A 25,271-nucleotide genomic window follows, 5' to 3' on the forward strand; every position below is an offset into this window, starting at 1 on the left:
TGGCCACTCTTCCGTAAAGTCTAGCTCTGTGGAGTGTACAGCTTAAAGTGGTCCTATGGACAGATACTCCAATCTCTGCTGTGGAGCTTTGCAGCTCCTTCAGGGTTATCTTTGGTCTCTTTGTTGCCTCTCTGATTAATGCCCTCCTTGCCTGGTCTGTGAGTTTTGGTGCCATATTCTTTCCATTTTCTAATAATGGATTTAATGGTGCTCCGTGGGATGTTCAAAGTATCAGATAATTTTTTATAACCCAACGCTGATCTGACCTTCTCCACAACTTTGTCCCTGACCTGTTTGGAGAACTCCTTGGTCTTCATGGTACCGCTTGCTTGGTGGTGTTGCAGACTCTGGGGCCTTTCAGAACAGGTGTATATATACTGAGATCATGTGACTTAAATAAAGTCCACCTGTGTACAATCTAACTAATTATGTGACTTCTGAAGGTAATTGGTTGCACCAGTACTTATTTAGGGTCTTCATAGCAAAGGGGGTGAAAACATATGCACGCACCACTTTTCAGTTTGTAATTTTATTGAATTCTTTTAAACAAGTAATTTTCTTCATTTCACTTCACCAATTTGTACTATTGTGTGTCTATTACATGAAATCCAAATAAAAATCTGTTTAAATTACAGGTTGTAATGCAACAAAGTAGGCAAATCACCAAGGGGGGTGAATACTTTTGCAAGGCACTGTAGGTCTGAAACCTGTAGGCTAATTGGACTATAGTGTTTAGGTCTGAAACCTGTAGGCTAATTGGACTATAGTGTTTAGGTCTGAAACCTGTAGGCTAATTGGACTATAGTGTTTAGGTCTGAAACCTGTAGGCTAATTGGACTATAGTGTTTAGGTCCATAGTGGTCTGTGTCGAAGTCCACAGTAGTCTGTAATTGGTCTTCAAGTTTTTGAGTCTCCATCGGGTTACTACAAGGACAACATTACCAGCCTGTAGCTGTGTTAGTGCCTCTGTAGCTGTGTTAGTGCCTCTGTAGCTGTGTTAGTGCCTCGGGTGTAGGGCTGATCCATTAAGTCCACAGTAACCTATAGTTGGTTTTGAGATAGATGAGTGTCTCAAGGTTTTTGGGGAGAGCCCTGCCTCTGCCGGGTTGAAGCCAGTGTCTGGCCGAGGTAAAGATGGTCTCCACGGTGGAGGTCCCAGCCGGCACAGTAAACGCCCGCTTGGCCACCTGGCTGAGCTGAGGGAAGTCTATAGTCTTTCGTCTCCAGTAGTGGAGAGGCTCCTCCTCAGTGGGCTCCTCACGCAGGTACCCTGCCAGCTCCTGCTCCACGCTCTTTGCCTGCGCCGTGGGCCTTTGCTTGATGAAGGAGAACAGCTTGCAGGGCCTGCTGAGCGAAGTGGAGGAGGGAAGAGGGGACGAGGCTGGGGACAAAGCTGCGTCAGGGGACTGGGCCTGGGGGGTGAGCTCCATGCTGGGGCCCTGTGTTTGTGTGTGTTTGGTGACCTCGTCCAGGAGGACCTGTCTGTGCCAGTCAGGGTCTGAGCTCCAGGTGAGTTTGAACTGTGGGTCCAGGGTGGTAGCGGTGACGTACAGAGGGTCCTCCAGGATGGGAGCCAGGCGGCGCTCTACGGCTTGAGACAAGCCCAGCAGCAGACAGGGTAGCTGGGGGGAGACGCACTCTGACAGGTGCTTACGGAGCCCCAGGACACAGGGCAGAGCCAGACTGATGGAGACGTGTCTGTCACCCTGTCAGGAGACAAGAACACAACCATTAACCTGTCTGTCTGTCTCTCACCTGTCTGTCTGTGTGTCTCTCACCTGTCTGTCTGTGTGTCTCTCACGTGTCTGTCTGTGCGTCTCTCACGTGTCTGTCTGTCTGTGTGTGTCTCTCACCTGTCTTTGTGTGTCTCTCACCTGTCTGTCTGTCTGTCTCTCACCTGTCTGTCTGTCTCTTTCACTTTCTCTCACCTGTCTGTGTGTCTCTCACCTGTCTGTCTGTCGCTCACCTGTCTATCTGTCTGTCTTTCACCTGTCTGTCTGTGTGTCTCTCACCTGTCTGTCTGTCTGTCTCTCACCTGTCTGTCTGTCTGTCTCTCACCTGTCTGTCTGTCTGTCTCTCACCTGTCTGTCTGTCTGTCTCTCACCTGTCTGTCTGTCTGTCTGTCTGTCTCTCACCTGTCTGTCTGTCTGTCTGTCTGTCTCTCACCTGTCTGTCTGTGCGTCTTTCACCTGTCTGTCTGTGCGTCTCTCACCTGTCTGTCTGTGTGTCTCTCACCTGTCTGTCTGTGTCTGTCTGTGTGTCTCTCACCTGTCTGTGTGTGTCTGTCACCTGTCTGTCTGTGTCTGTCACCTGTCTGTCTGTGTGTCTCTCACCTGTCTGTCTGTGTGTCTCTCACCTGTCTGTCTGTGTGTCTCTCACCTGTCTGTCTGTGTGTCTCTCACCTGTCTGTCTGTGTGTCTCTCACCTGTCTGTCTGTGTGTCTCTCACCTGTCTGTCTGTGTGTCTCTCACCTGTCTGTCTGTGTGTCTCTCACCTGTCTGTCTGTCTCTTTCACTTTCTCTCACCTGCCTGTCACCTGTCTGTCACCTGTCTGTCTGTGTGTCTCTCACCTGTCTGTGTGTGTCCCTCACCTGTCTGTCTGTCTTTCACTTTCTGTCACCTGTGTGTCTGTGTCTGTCACCTGTCTGGCTGTGTCTCTCACCTGTCTGGCTGTGTGTCTCTCACCTGTCTGTCTGTGTGTCTCTCACCTGTCTGTCTGTGTGTCTCTCACCTGTCTGTCTGTGTGTCTCTCACCTGTCTGTCTGTGTGTCTCTCACCTGTCTGTCTGTGTGTCTCTCACCTGTCTGTGTGTGTGTCTATCTCTAACCTGTCTGTGTGTGTGTGTGTGTCTGTCTCTCACCTGTCTGTGCGTATGTCTGTCTGTCTGTGCGTCTCTCACCTGTCTGTGCGTATGTCTGTCTGTGCGTCTCTCACCTGTCTGTGCGTATGTCTGTCTGTCTGTGCGTCTCTCACCTGTCTGTGCGTATGTCCGTCTGTGCGTCTCTCACCTGTCTGTGCGTCTCTCACCTGTCTGTGCGTCTCTCACCTGTCTGTGCGTCTCTCACCTGTCTGTGCGTCTCTCACCTGTCTGTGCGTCTCTCACCTGTCTGTGCGTCTCTCACCTGTCTGTGCGTCTCTCACCTGTCTGTGTGTCTCTCACCTGTCTGTGTGTCTCTCACCTGTCTGTGTGTGTGTCTGTCTGTCTCTCACCTGTCTGTGCGTGTGTCTCTCTCACCGGTCTGTGTGTGTGTCTCTCACCTGTCTGTCTGTGTGTGTGTGTCTGTATCTCACCTGTCTGAGCGTGTGTCTGTCTGTCTGTCTCTCACCTGTCTGTGCGTGTCTGTCTGTGCGTCTCTCACCTGTCTGTGCGTGTGTCTGTCTGTCTGTCTGTCTCTCACCTGTCTGTGCGTGTGTCTGTCTGTCTGTCTCTCACCTGTCTGTGCGTGTGTCTGTCTGTCTGTCTGTGTCCCTCACCTGTCTGTCTGTCTTTCACTTTCTCTCACCTGTCTGTGCGGGTCTGTCTGTGCGTCTCTCACCTGTCTGTGCGTGTGTCTGTCTGTCTGTCTGTCTCTCACCTGTCTGTGCGTGTGTCTGTCTGTCTGTCTCTCACCTGTCTGTGCGTGCGGGTGTCTGTCTGTCTCTCACCTGTCTGTGCGTGCGTGTGTCTGTCTGTCTCTCACCTGTCTGTGCGTGCGTCTGTCTGTCTGTCTCTCACCTGTCTGTGCGTGTGTCTGTCTGTCTGTCTGTCTCTCACCGGTCTGTGCGTGTGTCTGTCTGTCTGTCTCTCACCTGTCTGTGCGTGCGTGTGTCTGTCTGTCTCTCACCTGTCTGTGCGTGCGTCTGTGTCTCTCACCTGTCTGTGCGTGCGTCTGTCTGTCTGTCTCTCACCTGTCTGTGCGTGCGTCTGTCTGTCTGTCTGTTTCTCACCGGTCTGTGCGTGTGTCTGTCTGTCTGTCTCTCACCTGTCTGTGCGTGCGTGTGTCTGTCTGTCTCTCACCTGTCTGTGCGTGCGTCTGTGTCTCTCACCTGTCTGTGCGTGCGTCTGTCTGTCTGTCTCTCACCTGTCTGTGCGTGTGTCTGTCTGTCTGTCTCTCACCTGTCTGTGCGTGTGTCAGTCTGTCTCTCACCTGTCTGTGCGTGTCTGTCTGTGCGTCTCTCACCTGTCTGTGCGTGTGTCTGTCTGTCTGTCTCTCACCTGTCTGTGCGTGCGTCTGTCTGTCTGTCTGTCTCTCACCTGTCTGTGCGTGCGTCTGTCTGTCTGTCTCTCACCTGTCTGTGCGTGAGTGTGTCTGTCTGTCTCTCACCTGTCTGTGCGTGCGTGTGTCTGTCTGTCTGTCTCTCACCTGTCTGTGCGTGCGTCTGTCTGTCTGTCTCTCACCTGTCTGTGCGTGCGTCTGTCTGTCTGTCTCTCACCTGTCTGTGCGTGCGTCTGTCTGTCTCTCACCTGTCTGTGCGTGCGTTCGCGTGTCTGTCTCTCACCTGTCTGTGCGTGCGTTCGCGTGTCTGTCTCTCACCTGTCTGTGCGTGCGTGCGCGTGTCTGTCTCTCACCTGTCTGTGCGTGCGTGTGTCTGTCTGTCTCTCACCTGTCTGTGCGTGTGTCAGTCTGTCTCTCACCTGTCTGTGCATGTGTCTGTCTGTCTCTCACCTGTCTGTGCATGTGTCTGTCTGTCTCTCACCTGTCTGTGCATGTGTCTGTCTGTCTCTCACCTGTCTGTGCGTGTGCACCATGTCCCAGGCCTCAGTAAATGGTTCCAGTGTGTCTGTCAGTTCTCTGAGCAGCGCCACCTCCTGGCCACTCAGCACCAGGTCAGCCCGGTCAGACACATCCTCCAAGAATTCTGCTGAGTCCAGAAGACCACGCAACACCTGGAGGAGAGGAGAATGGAATCAAAAGAGCAATGTTATAATTTACACTTTTAAACCAGCAGGCTGTTCTATGTTGTAACTAGACTATATTAAGTCCTTCTTACCTTGAGTTGTACGGCCCAGTCTCGCTCTCCAGCCCTGCTGCTCCCCGCCCCCCCCAACCCCCCTCCCAACAGGCCCACCAGTTTGTCGTGTGGCACGGCGGAGGTGACATAGTTATAGAAGGATGAGGCTTTAGCCAGGGTGGAGGAGAGGAGAGGAGAGGAGGAGAGCAGTCCATCTCTCACACACTGACCCAGAGAACAACAGAAACAGTCTATCCTGCCAGACCCCAGACCTCCCTCCCACCAGTCCTCCTGTTCTACCTCTCCTTCCCTCTCTCCTCCTTCATCCCCACTCTCCTCCTCTTCCTCGTCGGCATCATCTCCCGGGTTGCCGTGGATACAGAACCCTGGTAGGCGGCATGAGGGGTGAGTTTCAGCGGGAAATGGGTCAGCCACGACACGGAACGCTCGGCCCGAAACGCCGTGCGCCACACACACCTCCTCGAACTCTGCTAGCACGCGATTGGCCGAGAGCCCACCAACCAGAGGCAGGCAGGCCAGCAGGGCGGAACGCATCTGCCAATCAGACGACAGGAAGTGGCAGGTCACCCCCAGGTACCTGCAGGACGGGTAGGAGGACACAGCGATGTCATAATGAACAACCCTAGATGACGGCATGCTATTCCCATTAACTAGTGCACTACATAGGAAATAGGGTGTCATTAACTAGTGCACTACATAGGAAATAGGGTGTCATTAACTAGTGCACTACATAGGAAATAGGGTGTCATTAACTAGTGCACTATATAGGAAATAGGGTGTCATTAACTAGTGCACTACATAGGAAATAGGGTGTCATTAACTAGTGCACTACATAGGAAATAGGGTGTCATTAACTAGTGCACTACATAGGAAATAGGGTGTCATTAACTAGTGCACTACATAGGAAATAGGGTGTCAAACTAGTGCACTATATAGGAAATAGGGTGTCATTAACTAGTGCACTATATAAGAAATAGGGTGTCATTAACTAGTGCACTATATAGGAAATAGGGTGTCAAACTAGTGCACTACATAGGAAATAAGGTGTTATAAACTAGTGCACTATATAGGAAAATATTAGGTATGGGTTCCAAATGGCCCGATTGTTTCAGCCAAATTTAAGGCCCGGCCCTGCCCGAATACCGAAATAACGTCCTGTTAGTAAATCCATTAGCTGCTCCTCTCGGTCTGTCACTCGCTCCCTGTGCTCAGGGAGCTCACTCTGCATGCATTCTGCTCATGGAGGCTCTGAGTCTGAGTATCCATAGCAACAGCTCTGCTCGGGCTGCTCAATGATGAGAGCTGTTAGTTACTGTATATCACTCTAAACTAACAGTCCAGCAACATTTCCTGTGAAATAATCTCTCCTGTCTGATATTTAATGAGGTTGAAGCACTTCTGACAACATGTTACGATCAGATATGACTGTACTGTGCAGCAGAGGACGAGGAAAGGGCTCAGCTTCAAAATGTTAGTGATCAATTTAGTGAAACCTGAGACCTGCCCGTACCCTAGAGTTAGGCTTCGAGTACATACCCAGTGTTAACCCCTGCTGCGGTCCCAAGGAAACCCCTCCAGAGGGAGACAGAGAGGCTGAGAGAGAGGGCTGAGGCCAGGGCCTGTCTGGTGGCCAGCTGGGCCTGGTAGGCGTAGGCTGGGAGGAGCTGGGTGTGGAGGTATCTGGGGGGCTCGGGGGTATAGCGAGGCTCTAACAGCTGCAGTAACTCTCTGAATCCTCTGAGATCCACCAGGGAGGCAGGCTGGAGGTCCTGGACCAGCATCTTCGCTATCGCCTCCGAGATCAGCACCTGGTCAAACATAATACTGTCCATTACACACAAACTACAACACACATACACATACAGAGATTGTCCTTGCCACTGTGCTTCTACACCTGCATTGCTTGCTGTTTGGGGTTTTAGGCTGGGTTTCTGTACAGAACTTTGAGATATCAGCTGATACAAATATATTTGATTGATTGATTGACAACGGACCAACATCTTAGCTTCAGAGATCAGCAGTGGGGAGGATAAAACATGTTACGGTCATTATTGTCTCCAACAAGTATGTAACAGGTTTATTATTATTTATAAACTGTGTGGTTCCAGTCCTGAATGCTGATTGGCTGACAGTCATGGTATATCAGAATATTTATCACGGTTATGACAAAACATGTATTTTTACTGCTCTAATTTTATTTAACTAGGAAAGTCGGTTAAGAACAAATTCTTATTTTCAATGACGGCCTAGGAACAGTGCCTTGTTCAGGGGCAGAACGACAGATTTCTACCTTGTCAGCTCTGGATTCAATCTTGCAACCTTCCGGTTACTAGCCCAACGCTCTTACCACTAGGCTACCTGCTGCCCCATAATTACATCGGTAACCAGTTTATAATAGCAACAAGGCACCTCGATGAGTCGTGCCTAAGAACAGCCCTTAGCCGTGGTATATTGGCCATATACCACACCCTCTCTGATCTCATTGCTTAATGACCTCCGCCAACATCAACACAATAACGTCGACGCTAAGACCTCCGCCAACTAACATCAAAACAATAACGTCGACGTTAAGACCTCCGCCAACTAACATCAACACAATAACGTCGACGCTAAGACCTCCGCCAACTAACATCAACACAATAACGTCGACGCTAAGACCTCCGCCAACTAACATCAACACAATAACGTCGACGTTAAGACCTCCGCCAACCAACACAATAACGTCGACGTTAAGACCTCCGCCAACCAACATCAACACAATAACGTCGACGCTAAGACCTCCGCCAACTAACATCAACACAATAACGTCGACGTTAAAACCTCCATCAACCAACACAATAATGTCGACGTTAAGACCTCCGCCAACCAACATCAACACAATAACGTCGACGCTAAGACCTCCGCCAACTAACATCAACACAATAACGTCGACGCTAAGACCTCCGCCAACTAACATCAACACAATAACGTCGACGTTAAGACCTCCGCCAACCAACACAATAACGTCGACGTTAAGACCTCCGCCAACCAACATCAACACAATAACGTCGACGCTAAGACCTCCGCCAACTAACATCAACACAATAACGTCGACGCTAAGACCTCCTCCAACTAACATCAACACAATAACGTCGACGTTAAGACCTCCGCCAACTAACATCAACACAATAACGTCGACGTTAAGACCTCCGCCAACTAACATCAACACAATAACGTCGACGTTAAGACCTCCGCCAACTAACATCAACACAATAACGTCGACGTTAAGACCTCCGCCAACTAACATCAACACAATAACGTCGACGTTAAGACCTCCGTCAACTAACATCAACACAATAACGTCGACGTTAAGACCTCCGCCAACTAACATCAACACAATTAACGTCGACGTTAAGACCTCCGCCAACTAACATCAACACAATAACGTCGACGCTAAGACCCCTGCCAAATAACATCAACACTTAATGTTAACCTGAAATATATCCTTACCCTACTGACCCCTACCCTACTGTACTGACCCCTACCCTACCGTACTGACCCCTACCCTCCCGTACTGACCCCTACCCTCCCGTACTGACCCTTACCTACTGACCCTTACCCTCCCGTACTGACCCTTACCCTACTGACCCCTACCCTACTGTACTGACCCTTACCCTACTGACCCCTACCCTACCATACTGACCCCTACCCTACTGACCCCTACTGTACATACTGACCCCTACCTTACCGTAGTGACCCCTACCGTACTGACACCTACTGTTCAGACCTCTACCGTACTGACCCTTACCCCTACCGTACTGACCCCTACCCTAACGGACTGACCCCTACCTTAATGACCCCTAACCTACCCTAATGACCCCTACCCTAATGACCCCTACCCTAATGACCCCTACCCTCCCGGACTGACCCCTACCCTAATGACCCCTACCCTCCCGTACTGACCCCTACCCTACTGACCCCTACCCTCCCGTACTGACCCCTACCCTACTGACCCCTACCCTACTGACCCCTACCCTACCATACTGACCCCTAACCTACCGTACTGACCCCTAACCTACCGACCCCTACTCTACCGTACTGACCCCTACCCTACCGACCCCTACCGCACTGACCCCTACCGAACTGTACCCTACCTTAGTGACCCCTACCCTAACGTACTGACCCCTACCGTACTGACCCCTATTGTTCAGACCTCTACCGTGCTGACCCTTACCCCTACTGTACTGACCCCTACCCTACCGGACTGACCCCTACCCTACTGACCCCTACCCTACCGACCTCCAAGTACTGACCCCTACTGTACTGATCCTTACCCTACCGTACAGACCCCTACCTTACCGTACTGACCTCTACCCTAGCGTACTGACTCCTACTGTACTGACCTCTACCCTATTGACCTCTACCCTACCGTACTGACCCCTACCCTCCCGTACTGACCCTTACCCTACTGACCCTTACCCTCCTGTACTGACCCCTACCCTACTGACCCCTACCCTACTGTACTGACCCTTACCCTACTGACCCCTACCCTACCGTACTGACCCCTAGCCTACCGTACTGACCCCTACCCTACTGACCCCTACTGTACATACTGACCCCTACCTTACCGTAGTGACCCCTACCCTAACGTACTGACCCCTACCGTACTGACACCTACTGTTCAGACCTCTACCGTACTGACCCTTACCCCTACTGTACTGACCACCACCCTAACGGACTGACCCCTACCTTAATGACCCCTAACCTACCCTAATGACCCCTACCCTAATGACCCCTACCCTCCCGGACTGACCCCTACCCTAATGACCCCTACCCTACTGACCCCTACCCGCCCGTACTGCCCTCTACCCTACCATACTGACCCCTAACCTACCGTACTGACCCCTACCCTACCGACCCCTACCGCACTGACCCCTACCGAACTGTACCCTACCTTAGTGACCCCTACCCCAACGTACTGACCCCTACAGTACTGACCCCTATTGTTCAGACCTCTACCGTGCTGACCCTTACCCTACTGAACTCTACCCTACTGAACCCTCGTACTGAACTCTACCCTACCGTACTGAACTCTACCCTACTGAACCCTCGTACTGAACTCTACCCTACTGTAATGAACTCTACCCTACCGTACTGAACTCTACCCTACCGTACTGAACCCTCGTACTGACCTCTACCCTAGCGTACTGACCTCTACCCTAGCGTACTGACCCCTACCCTACCGTACTGACCCCTACCCTACTGAACTCTACCCTACCGTACTGAACTCTACCCTACCGTACTGACCTCTACCCTAGCGTACTGACCCCTACCCTACTGAACTCTACCCTACCGTACTGAACCCTCGTACTGAACTCTACCCTACCGTACTGAACCCTACCATACTGAACTCTACCCTACTGAACCCTCGTACTGAACTCTACCCTACTGTAATGAACTCTACCCTACCGTACTGAACTCTACCCTACCGTACTGAACCCTCGTACTGAACTCTACCCTACCGTACTGAACCCTACCCTACCGTACTGAACTCTACCCTACTGAACCCTCGTACTGAACTCTACCCTACCGTACTGAACTCTACCCTACCATCCTGAACCCTCGTACTGAACTCTACCCTACTGAACCCTACCCTACCGTACTGAACTCTACCCTACCGTACTGAACTCTACCCTACCGTACTGAACCCTACCATACTGAACCCTACCGTACTGAATCCTAGTCTACTCTACTAAACTCTACCCTACCGCACTGAACCCTACCCTACTGTACTGAACCCTACCATACTGAATCCTAGTCTACTGTACTAAACTCTACTGAACGGAATCCTAGTCTACTGTACTAAACTCTACCCTACCGTACTGAATCCTAGTCTACTGTACTAAACTCTACCCTACCGAATCCTAGCCTACCGTACTGAACCCTAGTACTGACCTCTACCCTACCGTACTGACCTCTACCCTACCGTACTGAATCTTAGTCTACTGTACTAAACTCTACACTACCGTACTGAACTCTACCGAACTCCACCGTACTGAACACTACCCTATTGTACTGAATCCTAGCCTACTGTACTGAATCCTAGCCTACCGTACTGAATCCTAGCCTACCATACTGAACTCTACCGTACTGAACTGAATCCTAGCCTGCCGTACTGAACTCTACTGACCTCTACCCTACTGTACTGACCAAAACTGTGATGTCCAAACTTATGGAACATGAGGAGAACAACATTGAAGCCATAATGATGCATTTCTGTATTGTACAGATCAGGGACCCATGACGTCATTCTGTTAGCGGGTGTCGATCCACTTCACTAATTGTAGTTCAATAACCAAAAGAGAAAACTCACGTTGCCATGTAATAGCTGACACCCCATTATTTCTTTAGACATCTTTGAATATTAATTCAGAGCAGATACTTTTTTGGAAAATGTGGTTGCACAAAAAAACTGATTTTACTATAAGTTTGCACAGTTCTGACACTAAAATTTACTAAAACTAATTTATCAGTGGAAATTGTTAAAAGTAGTCCTTGTTCATAGACTTTAATTTGTTAAACTTTTATATCAATAGTTTTTGTTTGGCAAAACTGTTTAAGTAAAAAAATGAGTCAAAATGTAATTCCGTTACCATGGACGCACACACACACACACACCTGGCGAGGGTCGTGTCTGTGGAACTTCGTCACCCCTTCTCCTGCTCCCTCTCTTCCTCCCCCTCCCCCTACTCCCACCCCTCCAGCGGTGATGGAGTGATTGCAGCGATGGCCTCCTCCGTTGGCCAGGCTGTGAAGGGAGGATGAGGAGTAGGGATGGAGGGAGGAGGAAGATGAGGAGTAGGCTTCTCGCTTCATATCCTTCTTCTTTACAAACTCATCATACATCGCCTGGTGCTTCCTCTGTAGAAACGAGAGAGAGTGTGTATTTCTGATGATCAAATGTCAGACAGACTACCTATTGCAATGTTTTTACATTTGATATTGATTAATAAAATCGAATTTCACACAGAGACAAACAAGAACTGTATAATTCAGCCGCAGCCTGCTTCTACCTATCCCTATGGAATACAATGTGCATTCTTAACTTTGCAATCAGTTTCATACACAGACAATACTGTATCTATCACAGCCAGTAGCCTACTGTACCTGTTGTCAACTTCTGTCAGCCACCCAGACAGACAGATGTATACCTTAGTTAAGACAGACCTATAACCTGCTGTACCTGTTGTCTCCTACTGTCAGACACCCAGCTATACCTTAGTTAAGATACTTTTCCAAAACTTGATTACTTTGAGGATTACTTTTTGTTTGATGGATGGTGGGGTAAGAAGGCTTTTGAAGGCTACAGTGCAAGCTATGTCTTCCAATGATGCGACTGCTATTGGCATCCAAAGATTATCCAACTTTAATAAACGTTTAGAGGTAAAGGATGACAGCAGTGTGGTGTACCGGAAATACGGATATCACTTATTATTGATTTCTACATAGCAGCAGTATAATTCACATCAATGCGCTGTCTCATTTAGCTATTTGCGCATTGTGGTTGTTGTGGATGGCTGTTCACAAATGCAAATATGTATTTGAACCCAATAATGGTTGAATTCAATACGTTTATGATGCCCATCAATCATTGTTTTTGAAACCAGTGGACAGCCAGTGAAAAATGCGCTCTTGCAACAGCTGCACAGTGCAGATCCCAGCCTATAGAATAACAGCTGCACAGTGCAGATCCCAGCCTATGGAATAACAGCTGCATAGTGCAGATCCCAGCCTATAGAATAACAGCTGCATAGTGCAGATCCCAGCCTATGGAATAACAGCTGCACAGTGCAGATCCCAGCCTATAGAATAACAGCTGCATAGTGCAGATCCCAGCCTATGGAATAACAGCTGCATAGTGCAGATCCCAGCCTATAGAATAACAGCTGCACAGTGCAGATCCCAGCCTATGGAATAACAGCTGCATAGTGCAGATCCCAGCCTATGGAATAACAGCTGCACAGTGCAGATCCCAGCCTATAGAATAACAGCTGCATAGTGCAGATCCCAGCCTATAGAATAACAGCTGCATAGTGCAGATCCCAGCCTATGGAATAACAGCTGCATAGTGCAGATCCCAGCCTATGGAATAACAGCTGCACAGTGCAGATCCCAGCCGATGGAATAACAGCTGCACAGTGCAGATCCCAGCCTATGGAATAACAGCTGCACAGTGCAGATCCCAGCCTATGGAATAAAAGTGGAGCTTTTATTGCTCAATCTATTACACTCTGATAAAAGAAATCATCCCTAATGGATGGTGGTGGAAGAAATGGCAGCAGTTTCACGTCCGTCTAAACAATGGTGCTATTATGTGGGGTTTTGAGCGTTATTTGTCATTTATTTTGTACATTATGTTTCTGCCACCGTATCTTACGGCAAAAAATAGCTTCTGGATATCAGGACAGTGATCACTCACCTCAGATTAGACAAAGAGCTTCTGGATATCAGGACAGAGATCACTCACCTCGGATTAGACAAAGAGCTTCTGGATATCAGGACAGAGATCACTCACCTCGGATTAGACAAAGAGCTTCTGGATATCAGGACAGAGATCACTCACCTCGGATTAGACAAAGAGCTTCTGGATATCAGGACAGAGATCACTCACCTCGGATTAGACAAAGAGCTTCTGGATATCAGGACAGAGATCACTCACCTCGGATTAGACAAAGAGCTTCTGGATATCAGGACAGAGATCACTCACCTCGGATTAGACAAAGAGCTTCTGGATATCAGGACAGTGATCACTCACCTCAGATTAGACAAAGAGCTTCTGGATATCAGGACAGTGATCACTCACCTCAGATTAGACAAAGAGCTTCTGGATATCAGGACAGTGATCACTCACCTCAGATTAGACAAAGAGCTTCTGGATATCAGGACAGCGATCACTCACCTCGGATTAGACAAAGAGCTTCTGGATATCAGGACAGAGATCACTCACCTCGGATTAGACAAAGAGCTTCTGGATATCAGGACAGAGATCACTCACCTCGAATTAGACAAAGAGCTTCTGGATATCAGGACAGAGATCACTCAACTCTGATTAGACAGATTTTTTTTATTCAACAAAACAGGATGCGCAGGACGTACATCAGACACCCGACAACGCCGAAATCTCCGTCATTGGCAGGAGAAAGAGATGGAGGTATAGAGGACACAGGCCTGGTTGCCTTGTGAGGATCCGCCGACGGCGAGTGGGAAATCTGCCCTTACCATCGGTATTACTTGCCAACGTACAATCATTAAACAACAAATTAGACGAGGTACGATCACGAATATCCTACCAACAGGACATCAAAAACTGTAATATCTCATGTTTCATTGAAACAAAGCTCTCCCTCACCCTCCAGGTGGTAAAACTGACCACAACTCTATCCTCCTGATTCCTGCTTACAAACAAAAATGAAAGCAGGAAGCACCAGTGACTTGGTTTATAACAAACGGTCAGATGAAGCAGATGCTAAACTACAGGAATGTTTTGCGATCACAGACTGGAATATGTTCCCGGGATTATTCTGATGGCATTGAGGAGTACACCACATCAGTCACTGGCTTTATCAATAAGTGCATCGAGGACGTTGTCCCCACAGTGACCGTACGTACATACCCCAAATAGAAGCCATGGATTACAGGCAACATTCGCAATGAGCTAAAGGGTAGAGCTGCCGCTTTCAAGGTGCGGGACTCTAACCTGGAAGCTTATAAGAAATTCTGCAATGCTATTCATTAACTACAGCTCAGCGTTCAACACCATAGTGCTCTAAATGCTCATTACTAAGCTATGAACCCTGGGAATCAACACCTCCCTCTGCAACTGGATCCTGGACTTCCTGACGGGCCGCCCCCAGGTGGTGAGGGTCGGTAGCAACACATCTTCCACGCTGGTCATCAACACTGAAGCCCCTCAGGGGTGCGTGCTCAGTCCCCTCCTGTACTCCCTGTTCACTCATGACTGCACGGCCAGGCACGACTCCAACACCATTATTAAGTTTGCTGACGACACCACGTCAGTAGGTCTGATCACCGACAACGATGAGACAGCCTAAAGAGAGGCGGTCAGAGAGATCTGGCAGTATGGTACCAGGACAACAACCTCTCCTTCAATGTGAGCAAGACAATGGTGTTGAACGCTGAGTAAATGAACAGCAGTCTCACTTTTCAGGGGTGGAAAATGGCAGTGTGTAGTACAATTGAGATTGCATCACCTGTGGATCTGTTAGGGCGGTATGCGAATTGGAGTGGGTCTAGGGTATCTAGGATGATGCTGTTGATGTGAGCCATGACCAGCCTTTCAAAGCACTTCACGGCTACCGACGTGAGTGCTACAGGACGGTAATCATTTAGGGAGGTTACCTTCGCTTCCTTGGACTTTGGTGGTCTGCTTGAAACATGTACAGTATTGTGTAAAAGTTTCAGTCAGGAGTGAAAAAAATGCTGTAAAGTAAGAATGCTTTCAAAACTAGACATGTTAATGGTTTACATTTTTCAATTAACAAAATGCAAAGTGAGTGAACAGAAGAAAAATCTACATCTAATCAATATTTGGGGTGACCACCCTTTGCCTTCAAAACAGCATAAATTCTTCTAGGTACACTTGCACACCGTTTTTGAAGGAACTCGGCTGGTAGGTTGGCCTAAACATCTTGGAGAACCTACCACAGTTCTTCTGTGGATTTAGGCAGCCTCAGGTGCTTCTCCCTCCTCATGTAATCCCAGACAGACTCATCAATGTCACGGCTGTGGGGGCCATACCATCACATCCAGGACTCATTGTTCTTCTTTACGCTGAAGATACAGCGAAAGTCATTAAGAACTGTGTTTGGGGTTGTTGTCATGCTGCAGGAATAAATTTTGGGCCAATCAGATGCCTCCTTATTGGTATTGCATGGTGGATAAGTATTTGCTTGTACTTCTCAGCATTGAGGAGACCATTAATTCTGACCAAATCCCCAACTCCATTGGCAGAAATGCAGCCCCAAACATGCAAGGAACCTCCACCATGCTTCATTGTTGCCTGCAGACACTCATTCGTGTACCGCTCTCCAGCCCTTCGGCGAACAAACTGCCTTCTGCTACAGACAAATATTTCAAATGTTGACTCATCAGTTCAGAGCACCTGCTGCCATTTTTCAGTTCCTGTGTTTTGGTTCATAGTTGAGTTGCTTGGCCTTGTTGCCCCGTCGTTGGCCGCAAGTCTTCCATGAAGGCCACTTCTGACCAGACTTCTCTGGACAGTAGATGGGTGTACCAGAGTTTCACTGTTTTCTGCCAATTCTGAGCTGATGGCACTGCTGGACATCTTCCGATTGCAAAGGGAAGTAAGCATGATGTGTCTTTCATCTACTGCAGTACGTTTCCTTGGCCGACCACTGTGTCTACGGTCCTCAACGTTGCCCGTTTCTTTGTGCTTCTTCAAAAGAGCTTTGACATCTGGAAACCCCTGTCTGCCTTAATGTCTGCCTGGGAGAGGCCTTGATGAGGCAGTATAACTACCCTGTGTCTTGTTGCTGTACTCAGTCTTGACTTTGACAGTAAACTGTCTTCAGCAACCTCACCTTGTTAGCTGAGTTTGGCTGTTCCTCACCCAGGTGTATTCCTCCTACACAGCTGTTTCAGTTAATGACTGTTTCAACCTACATAATGAATTGATGATCATTAGCACCTGTTTGGTATAATTGTTTAAATATACACCTGACCATATGTGTAACGGATGTGAAACGGCTAGCTTAGTTAGCGGTGGTGCGCGCTAAATAGTGTTTCAATCGATGACGTCACTTGCTCTGAGACCTTGAAGTAGTGGTTCCCCTTGCTCTGCAAGGGCTGTGGCTTTTGTGGAGCGATGGGTAACGATGCTTCGTGGGTGACTGTTGTTGATGTGTGCAGAGGGTCCCTGGTTCGCGCCCGGGTATGGGCGAGGGGACGGTCTAAAGTTATACTGTTACATATGCCTACAAAATCCCTGACTTTGCACAAGTGTACCTACAACAATTGATGCTGTTTTGAAAGCAAAGGGTGGTCACACCAAATATGGATTTGATTTAGATTTTTTTTCTGTTCACTCCCTTTGCATTATGTGATAAATATAATCTATTATCATGTCAAAGCAGCTCGCGGCTGGGTTTCCCTTTGTAGTCCGGAATATTCTTCTAGCCCTGCCACATCCGACGAGCGTCAGAGCCGGTGTAGTAGGATTCAATATTAATCCTGTATCCATGCTTTGCCTGTTTGATGGTTCGTCTGAGGGTGTAGCAGGATTTCTTATCAGCGTCCAGATTAGTGTCCCGCTACTTGAAAGTGGCAGCTCTAGCCTTTAGCTCGATGCGGATGTTGCCTGTAATCCATGGTGTTACACAAATCAAAATCTGCCTTATATTTTAGATTCTTCAAAGTAGCCACCATTAGGCTTGATGACAGCTTTGCACACTTGGCATTCTCTCAACCAGCTTCACCTGGATTGCTTTTTTAACAGTCTTGAAGGAGTTCCCACATATGCTGAGAACTTGTTGGCTGCTTTTCCTTCACTCTGGGTTCCAACTCATCCCAAACCATCTCAATTGGGTTGAGATGGGATAATTGTGGAGGCCAGGTCATCTGATGCAGCACTCCATAATATTTCCTTCTTGGTCAAATAGTCCTTACACAACCTGGAGGTGTGTTGGGTCATTGTCCAGTAGAAGAACAACTGATAGTCCCACTAAGCGCAAACCAGATGGCATGGAGTATCGCTGCAGAATGCTGTGGTAGGCATGCTGATTAAGTGTGCCTTGAATTCTAAATAAAATCACTGACTGTGTAGGCAGCAATGCACTCTCACAACATCACACCTCCTCCTCCATGCTTCACAGTGGGAACCACACATGCGGAGATCAGTCGTTTACCTACTCTGCGTCTCAAAGACATGGTGGTTGGAATCCAAAATCTCAAATTTTGACTCATCAGACCAAAGGACAGACTTCCACCAGTCTAATGTCCATTGCTCATGTTTCTTGGCCCAAGTAAGTCTCTTATTCTCATTGATGTCCTTTAGTAGTGGTTCCTTTGCAGCAATTCAACAATGAAAGCGGGATTCACACAGTCTCCTCTGAACAGTTGATGTTGAGATGTGTCTTACTTGCATTCTGTGAAGCATTTATTTGGGCTGCAATCTGAGATGCAGTTAACTCTAATGAACGTATCCTCTGCAGCAGAGGTAATTCTGGGTCTTCCATTCCTGTGGTGGTCCTCGTGAGAGCCAGTTTCATCATTGCGCTTGATGGTTTTTGCGACTGCACTTGAAGAAATGTTCAAAGTTCTTGACATTTTCCAGATTTACTGACCTTCCTGTTTTAAAGTAATGATGGACTGACCTTCCTGTCTTAAAGTAATGATGGACTGACCTTCCTGTTTTAAAGTAATGATGGACTGACCTTCCTGTCTTAAAGTAATGATGGACTGACCTTCCTGTTTTAAAGTAATGATGGACTGACCTTCCTGTTTTAAAGTAATGATGGACTGACCTTCCTGTCTTAAAGTAATGATGGACTGACCTTCCTGTCTTAAAGTAATGATTTACTGACCTTCCTGTTTTAAAGTAATGATGGACTGACCTTCCTGTCTTAAAGTAATGATGGACTGACCTTCCTGTTTTAAAGTAATGATGGACTGACCTTCCTGTTTTAAAGTAATGATGGACTGACCTTCCTGTCTTAAAGTAATGATGGACTGACCTTCCTGTCTTAAAGTAATGATTTACTGACCTTCCTGTCTTAAAGTAATGATGGACTGACCTTCCTGTCTTAAAGTAATGATGGACTGACCTTCCTGTTTTAAAGTAATGATGGACTGACCTTCCTGTTTTAAAGTAATGATGGACTGACCTTCCTGTCTTAAAGTAATGATGGACTGACCTTCCTGTCTTAAAGTAATGATGGACTGACCTTCCTGTCTTAAAGTAATGATGGACTGACCTTCCTGTCTTAAAGTAATGATGGACTGACCTTCATGTCTTAAAGTAATGATGGACTGATCTTCATGTCTTAAAGTAATGATGGACTGACCTTCATGTCTTAAAGTAATGATGGACTGACCTTCATGTCTTAAAGTAATGATGGACTGACCTTCATGTCTTAAAGTAATGATGGACTGACCTTCCTGTCTTAAAGTAATGATGGACTGACCTTCCTGTCTTAAAGTAATGATGGACTGACCTTCCTGTTTTAAAGTAATGATTTACTGACCTTCCTGTTTTAAAGTAATGATGGACTGACCTTCCTGTCTTAAAGTAATGATGGACTGACCTTCATGTCTTAAAGTAATGATGGACTGATCTTCATGTCTTAAAGTAATGATGGACTGACCTTCCTGTCTTAAAGTAATGATGGACTGACCTTCCTGTCTTAAAGTAATGATGGACTGACCTTCCTGTCTTAAAGTAATGATGGACTGACCTTCCTGTTTTAAAGTAATGATGGACTGACCTTCATGTCTTAAAGTAATGATGGACTGACCTTCCTGTCTTAAAGTAATGATGGACTGACCTTCCTGTCTTAAAGTAATGATGGACTGACCTTCATGTCTTAAAGTAATGATGGACTGACCTTCCTGTCTTAAAGTAATGATGGACTGACCTTCCTGTCTTAAAGTAATGATGGACTGACCTTCCTGTCTTAAAGTAATGATGGACTGACCTTCATGTCTTAAAGTAATGATGAACTGACCTTCATGTCTTAAAGTAATGATGGACTGACCTTCATGTCTTAAAGTAATGATGGACTGACCTTCCTGTCTTAAAGTAATGATGGACTGACCTTCCTGTCTTAAAGTAATGATGGACTGACCTTCATGTCTTAAAGTAATGATGGACTGACCTTCATGTCTTAAAGTAATGATGGACTGACCTTCCTGTCTTAAAGTAATGATGGACTGACCTTCCTGTCTTAAAGTAATGATGGACTGACCTTCCTGTCTTAAAGTAATGATGGACTGACCTTCATGTCTTAAAGTAATGATGGACTGACCTTCCTGTTTTAAAGTAATGATGGACTGACCTTCCTGTTTTAAAGTAATGATGGACTGACCTTCCTGTCTTAAAGTAATGATGGACTGACCTTCCTGTCTTAAAGTAATGATGGACTGACCTTCATGTCTTAAAGTAATGATGGACTGACCTTCCTGTCTTAAAGTAATGATGGACTGACCTTCCTGTTTTAAAGTAATGATGGACTGACCTTCCTGTCTTAAAGTAATGATGGACTGACCTTCCTGTTTTAAAGTAATGATGGACTGACCTTCCTGTTTTAAAGTAATGATGGACTGACCTTCCTGTCTTAAAGTAATGATGGACTGACCTTCCTGTCTTAAAGTAATGATGGACTGACCTTCATGTCTTAAAGTAATGATGGACTGACCTTCCTGTCTTAAAGTAATGATGGACTGACCTTCCTGTCTTAAAGTAATGATGGACTGACCTTCCTGTCTTAAAGTAATGATGGACTGACCTTCCTGTCTTAAAGTAATGATGGACTGACCTTCCTGTTTTAAAGTAATGATGGACTGACCTTCCTGTTTTAAAGTAATGATGGACTGCCATTTGTCTTTGTTTATATGAGCTGTTCTTGCCATAATATGGACTTGTTATTTGACTAAATAGGGCTACCTTCTGTATATCACCCCTACCTTGTCACAAGGCTCAAACGCATTAAGGAAAGGATTTCCACAAATTAACAAGGCAAACTTGTTAATTGAAATGCATTCCAGGTGACTACCTCATGAAGCTGGTTGAGAGAATGCCAACAGTGTGCAAAGCTGTCATCAAGGCAAACGGTGGCTACTTAGAAGAAGTAGCCCCGTTTAGAAGACGGTGAATAGCCACCGTTTAGAAGACGGTGAATCTTTGGTTACTACATGATTCCATGTGTTATTTCATAGTTTTGATGTCTTCATTATTATTCGACAATGTAGAAAATATTAAAACTAAAGAAAAATCCTAGAATGAGTAGATGTGTCCAAACCTTTGACTGGTACTGTATACATGTCCATTGATTCTTGAAGAATATAACTTATTATTAGCCTCATGAGCTTAGTTCAACTGTCAAACCATATGAGCACCCAAAATATATGCTTGTTTTACTCCAATGTTTGTAAACACTGTAAATGTAAACAAACACTGTATAGCCTCATCGCATGGTTAAAACAATAGTGTTGATATCATGGATGGGCAGTCCTTACATCCACAGCTCTGTCTATTACTCTGAGAGTGGTTACATTTCTCCAGGCCCATCCCTCAGTTTTTCACCAAAACAGAGGCGGGGCAAGCCGTTTTGTTATTGTATCTTTGTTGCTTCTGTGGATTTGCCCTTTAAACAGCTGCATATTACCAAGATATCAAAGTGTCGCCATGAAAAAGGTAAACAATAGGCCTATAGCAAATGCAGAATATGGCATTCATTTATCACATGTAAATAACACTTTTCAGTAGTGCTCAAAGCCATTCCATGAGCGCAGCATTTATTTTTCAACTGAAATCAATGAGCCAAATCAGCCCTCTATGACAACAAAATCATAAACAACAGAGTAGGGCTGGCTAATAAATCCATAGTTTTGGGTTATGCTCAGGTAAATCAATTTGGATGATCTATACTTCCATATTTCCATGTCCTGTTCTTGAAGATCCCAGGGTATACAATGTTTGGAATGATTGGGGCAGGGTAGCTTAGTGGTTAGAGAGTTGGACTAGTAACCAAAAGGTTGCAAGTTCAAATCCCTGAGCTGACAAGGTAGAAATCTGTCGTTCTGCCCCTGAACAGGCAGTTAACCCACTGTTCCCAGGCCGTCATTGAAAATAAGAATTTGTTCTTAACTGACTTGCCTAGTTAAATAAAAGGTAAAATTGTATAGTAACTCCAGCTCTTAAATTCTGTACAGCACTTTGTGACAACAGCTGATGTAAGAAGGGCTTTATAAATACGTTTGATTGGAATTCTGATGGACTTTGGTTGTTAATATAAAGATACAATTGAATCATATTATATGTAGTAGAAAGCGATGGGTTAGAAGAAGCCTACATAATCAGCCCATAAAGTAAAATGTAACGTCCAAATATGGCCAGTTATGTAATCTTTAACATGGACTTCTCCTGCAATAGAAGTCATTAAATTGGTAACATACATTTGTCTTCTTCAAAATGCCTCTTAAGGTTGAAAGTAATTTAAAACGACATGTAATCAGATTACATTACTGGGTTTGGATAATCCAAAAAGTACCTTACTGATTACAATTTGACAGGTAACTAGTAACGGATTACATTTAGAAAATAACTCGACCAACCCTGCCTATAGCCTACTGTCACCTACGGTCAGACAGATCTATAGCTTAGTTAAAACAGATCTATACGGTACCTTGAGATGTGTGACGAAGTTGGATGTGACGCTCCTCTTCGCCTGTATCCTGGTGCCGCATGCTTTACAGTTGGACTCGATCTTGCCGTTCTCCCCCTCGAACACGATGTTGAAGTAATCCAGAATGGACACCTTCGAAATTGACGCCATTGGGATGACCAACCTTTATCCTCGGAAGTAGATTCAACTTTCCAAAAGACAACAATCGAGATCTCTCTACCTATTCTTTCTTTTTCCCGAGCCTTCCTCTAGTCACTACCATAAGAGCGGAGGGGTGTGTGCGTTTTCTTCCTTCCTACTCACTGTAATCAAAACGCTGGCAGACGCGCGCAACAATAGATGGGTTAAAACAGGCGACTTGCCAAAACAGCGCCTTGGAGCTATCGCGTTTCAGCTAGCTACGATGCTCGTACACGAATCATGCTATTAAACAAAGTATTTATTATCGCTGCAAACACTGAAATCCTGTAGCTATCCAGTCCTGCCTGGTCCGTGTTATCAAACTGCACCAGCTACTCGAGGAGGCTGGGCTTTCGGGCTAGCAGAGGATGGCGGCCACCATTGGTCCAGGAAGTAAACCAGATACGCGTTTCCGAAACACTTCGGCAGTTATCGGCAACGCTCGGCCGGATCAACTCAATATATCGTTCAGTATAATTCCCCCACCGTAGACGCTATATTTTATAGTCAAATTTCCTTTAATTTGATTGCTTTTAGTATACACAGGCAGCCCAATTCCACTAATTGGTTTTATGACCAATCAAATCAGATCTTTTCACATCAGAAACACTGCCTTTTTTTACTTTTATGATCTATCCTGATGTCTAGTCACTTTACCCTGCCTTCATGTACATATCTACCTCAAATACCTTATTATGATCTATCCTGATGCCTAGTCACTTTACCCTGCCTTCATGTACACATCTACCTCAAATACCTTATTATGATCTATCCCAGATGCCTAGTCACTTTACCCTGCCTTCATGTACATATCTACCTCAAATACCTTATTATGATCTATCCCAGATGTCTAGTCACTTTACCCTGCCTTCATGTACATATCGACCTCAAATACCTTATTATTATCTATCCCAGATGCCTAGTCACTTTACCCTGCCTTCATGTACATATCTACCTCAAATACCTTATTATGATCTATCCCAGATGCCTAGTCACTTCACCCTGCCTTCATGTACATATCTACCTCAAATACCTTATTATGATCTATCCCAGATGCCTAGTCACTTTACCCTGCCTTCATGTACACATCTACCTCAAATACCTTATTATTATCTATCCCAGATGCCTAGTCACTTTACCCTGCCTTCATGTACATATCTACCTCAAATACCTTATTATGATCTATCCCAGATGTCTAGTCACTTTACCCTGCCTTCATGTACATATCTACCTCAAATACCTTATTATTATCTATCCCAGATGCCTAGTCACTTTACCCTGCCTTCATGTACATATCTACCTCAAATACCTTATTATTATCTATCCCAGATGCCTAGTCACTTTACCCTGCCTTCATGTACATATCTACCTCAAATACCTTATTATGATCTATCCCAGATGCCTAGTCACTTTACCCTGCCTTCATGTACATATCTACCTCAAATACCTTATTATGATCTATCCCAGATGCCTAGTCACTTTACCCTGCCTTCATGTACATATCTACCCCAAATACCTTATTATTATCTATCCTGATGTCTAGTCACTTTACCCTGCCTTCATGTACATATCTACCTCAAATACCTTATTATGATCTATCCCAGATGCCTAGTCACTTTACCCTGCCTTCATGTACATATCTACCTCAAATACCTTATTATGATCTATCCCAGATGCCTAGTCACTTTACCCTGCCTTCATGTACACATCTACCTCAAATACCTTATTATGATCTATCCCAGATGCCTAGTCACTTTACCCGGCCTTCATGTACACATCTACCTCAAATACCTTATTATTATCTATCCCAGATGCCTAGTCACTTTACCCTGCCTTCATGTACATATCGACCTCAAATACCTTATTATTATCTATCCCAGATGCCTAGTCACTTTACCCTGCCTTCATGTACATATCTACCCCAAATACCTTATTATTATCTATCCTGATGCCTAGTCACTTTACCCTGCCTTCATGTACACATCTACCTCAAATACCTTATTATTATCTATCCCAGATGCCTAGTCACTTTACCCTGCCTTCATGTACATATCTACCTCAAATACCTTATTATTATCTATCCCAGATGCCTAGTCACTTTACCCTGCCTTCATGTGCATATCTACCTCAAATATCTTATATTTGTCACTTTACCCTGCCTTCCAGTCCACCTGGCCGTGCTGCTGCTCCAGTTTCAACTGTTCTGCCTTCTTATTATTCGAACATGCTGATCATTTATGAACATTTGAACATCTTGGCCATGTTCTGTTTTAATCTCCACCCGGCACAGCCAGAAGAGGACTGGCCACCCCACATATGCTCTCTCTAATTCTCTCTTTTTTTTCTTCTCTCTCTCGGAGGACATGAGCCCTAGGACCATGCCCCAGGACTACCTGACACGATGACTCCTTGCTGTCCCCAGTCCATCTGACTGTGCTGCTGCTCCAGTTTCAACTGTTCTGCCTTATTATTATACGACCATGCTGGTCATTTATGAACATTTGAACATCTTGGCCATGTTCTGTTGTAATCTCCACCCGGCACAGCCAGAAGAGGACTGACCACCCCACATAGCCTGGTTCCTCTCTAGGTTTCTTCCTAGGTTTGGGCCTTTCTAGGGAGTTTTTCCTAGCCACTGTGCTTCTACACCTGCATTGCTTGCTGTTTGGTGTTTTAGGCTGGGTTTCTGTACAGCACTTTGAGATATCAGCTGATGTA

General features: G+C 46.1%; 1 protein-coding gene across 3 annotated transcripts; it reads right to left on the reverse strand.

Moving 5' to 3' along the window:
• Positions 1-513: 513 nt before the first annotated feature.
• On the reverse strand, positions 514-22,939 carry si:dkey-109j17.5 (uncharacterized). Of its 3 annotated transcripts, none has more exons than XR_004203778.1 (7): positions 22,374-22,939; positions 11,611-11,853; positions 6,490-6,761; positions 4,972-5,530; positions 4,709-4,867; positions 784-1,706; positions 646-707 (listed from the first exon to the last, which is right to left on the reverse strand). XR_004203778.1 is itself a non-coding variant. In XM_031794922.1 (6 exons), exons 1-6 carry the CDS (start codon positions 22,521-22,523, stop codon positions 1,026-1,028), a joined length of 2,064 nt encoding a protein of 687 aa, XP_031650782.1. In that variant the 5' UTR covers positions 22,524-22,939; the 3' UTR covers positions 514-1,025. The 3 variants fall into 3 exon arrangements, 1 of the variants encoding a protein (XP_031650782.1); XR_004203777.1 differs by having other exon boundaries at positions 654-707; positions 746-1,706; XM_031794922.1 differs by having other exon boundaries at positions 514-1,706.
• Between the last annotated feature and the right edge of the window lie 2,332 nt (positions 22,940-25,271).

The sequence above is a fragment of the Oncorhynchus kisutch genome, linkage group LG17 (genome assembly GCF_002021735.2).
Source record: "Oncorhynchus kisutch isolate 150728-3 linkage group LG17, Okis_V2, whole genome shotgun sequence".
NCBI classification, from domain to species: domain Eukaryota; kingdom Metazoa; phylum Chordata; class Actinopteri; order Salmoniformes; family Salmonidae; genus Oncorhynchus; species Oncorhynchus kisutch.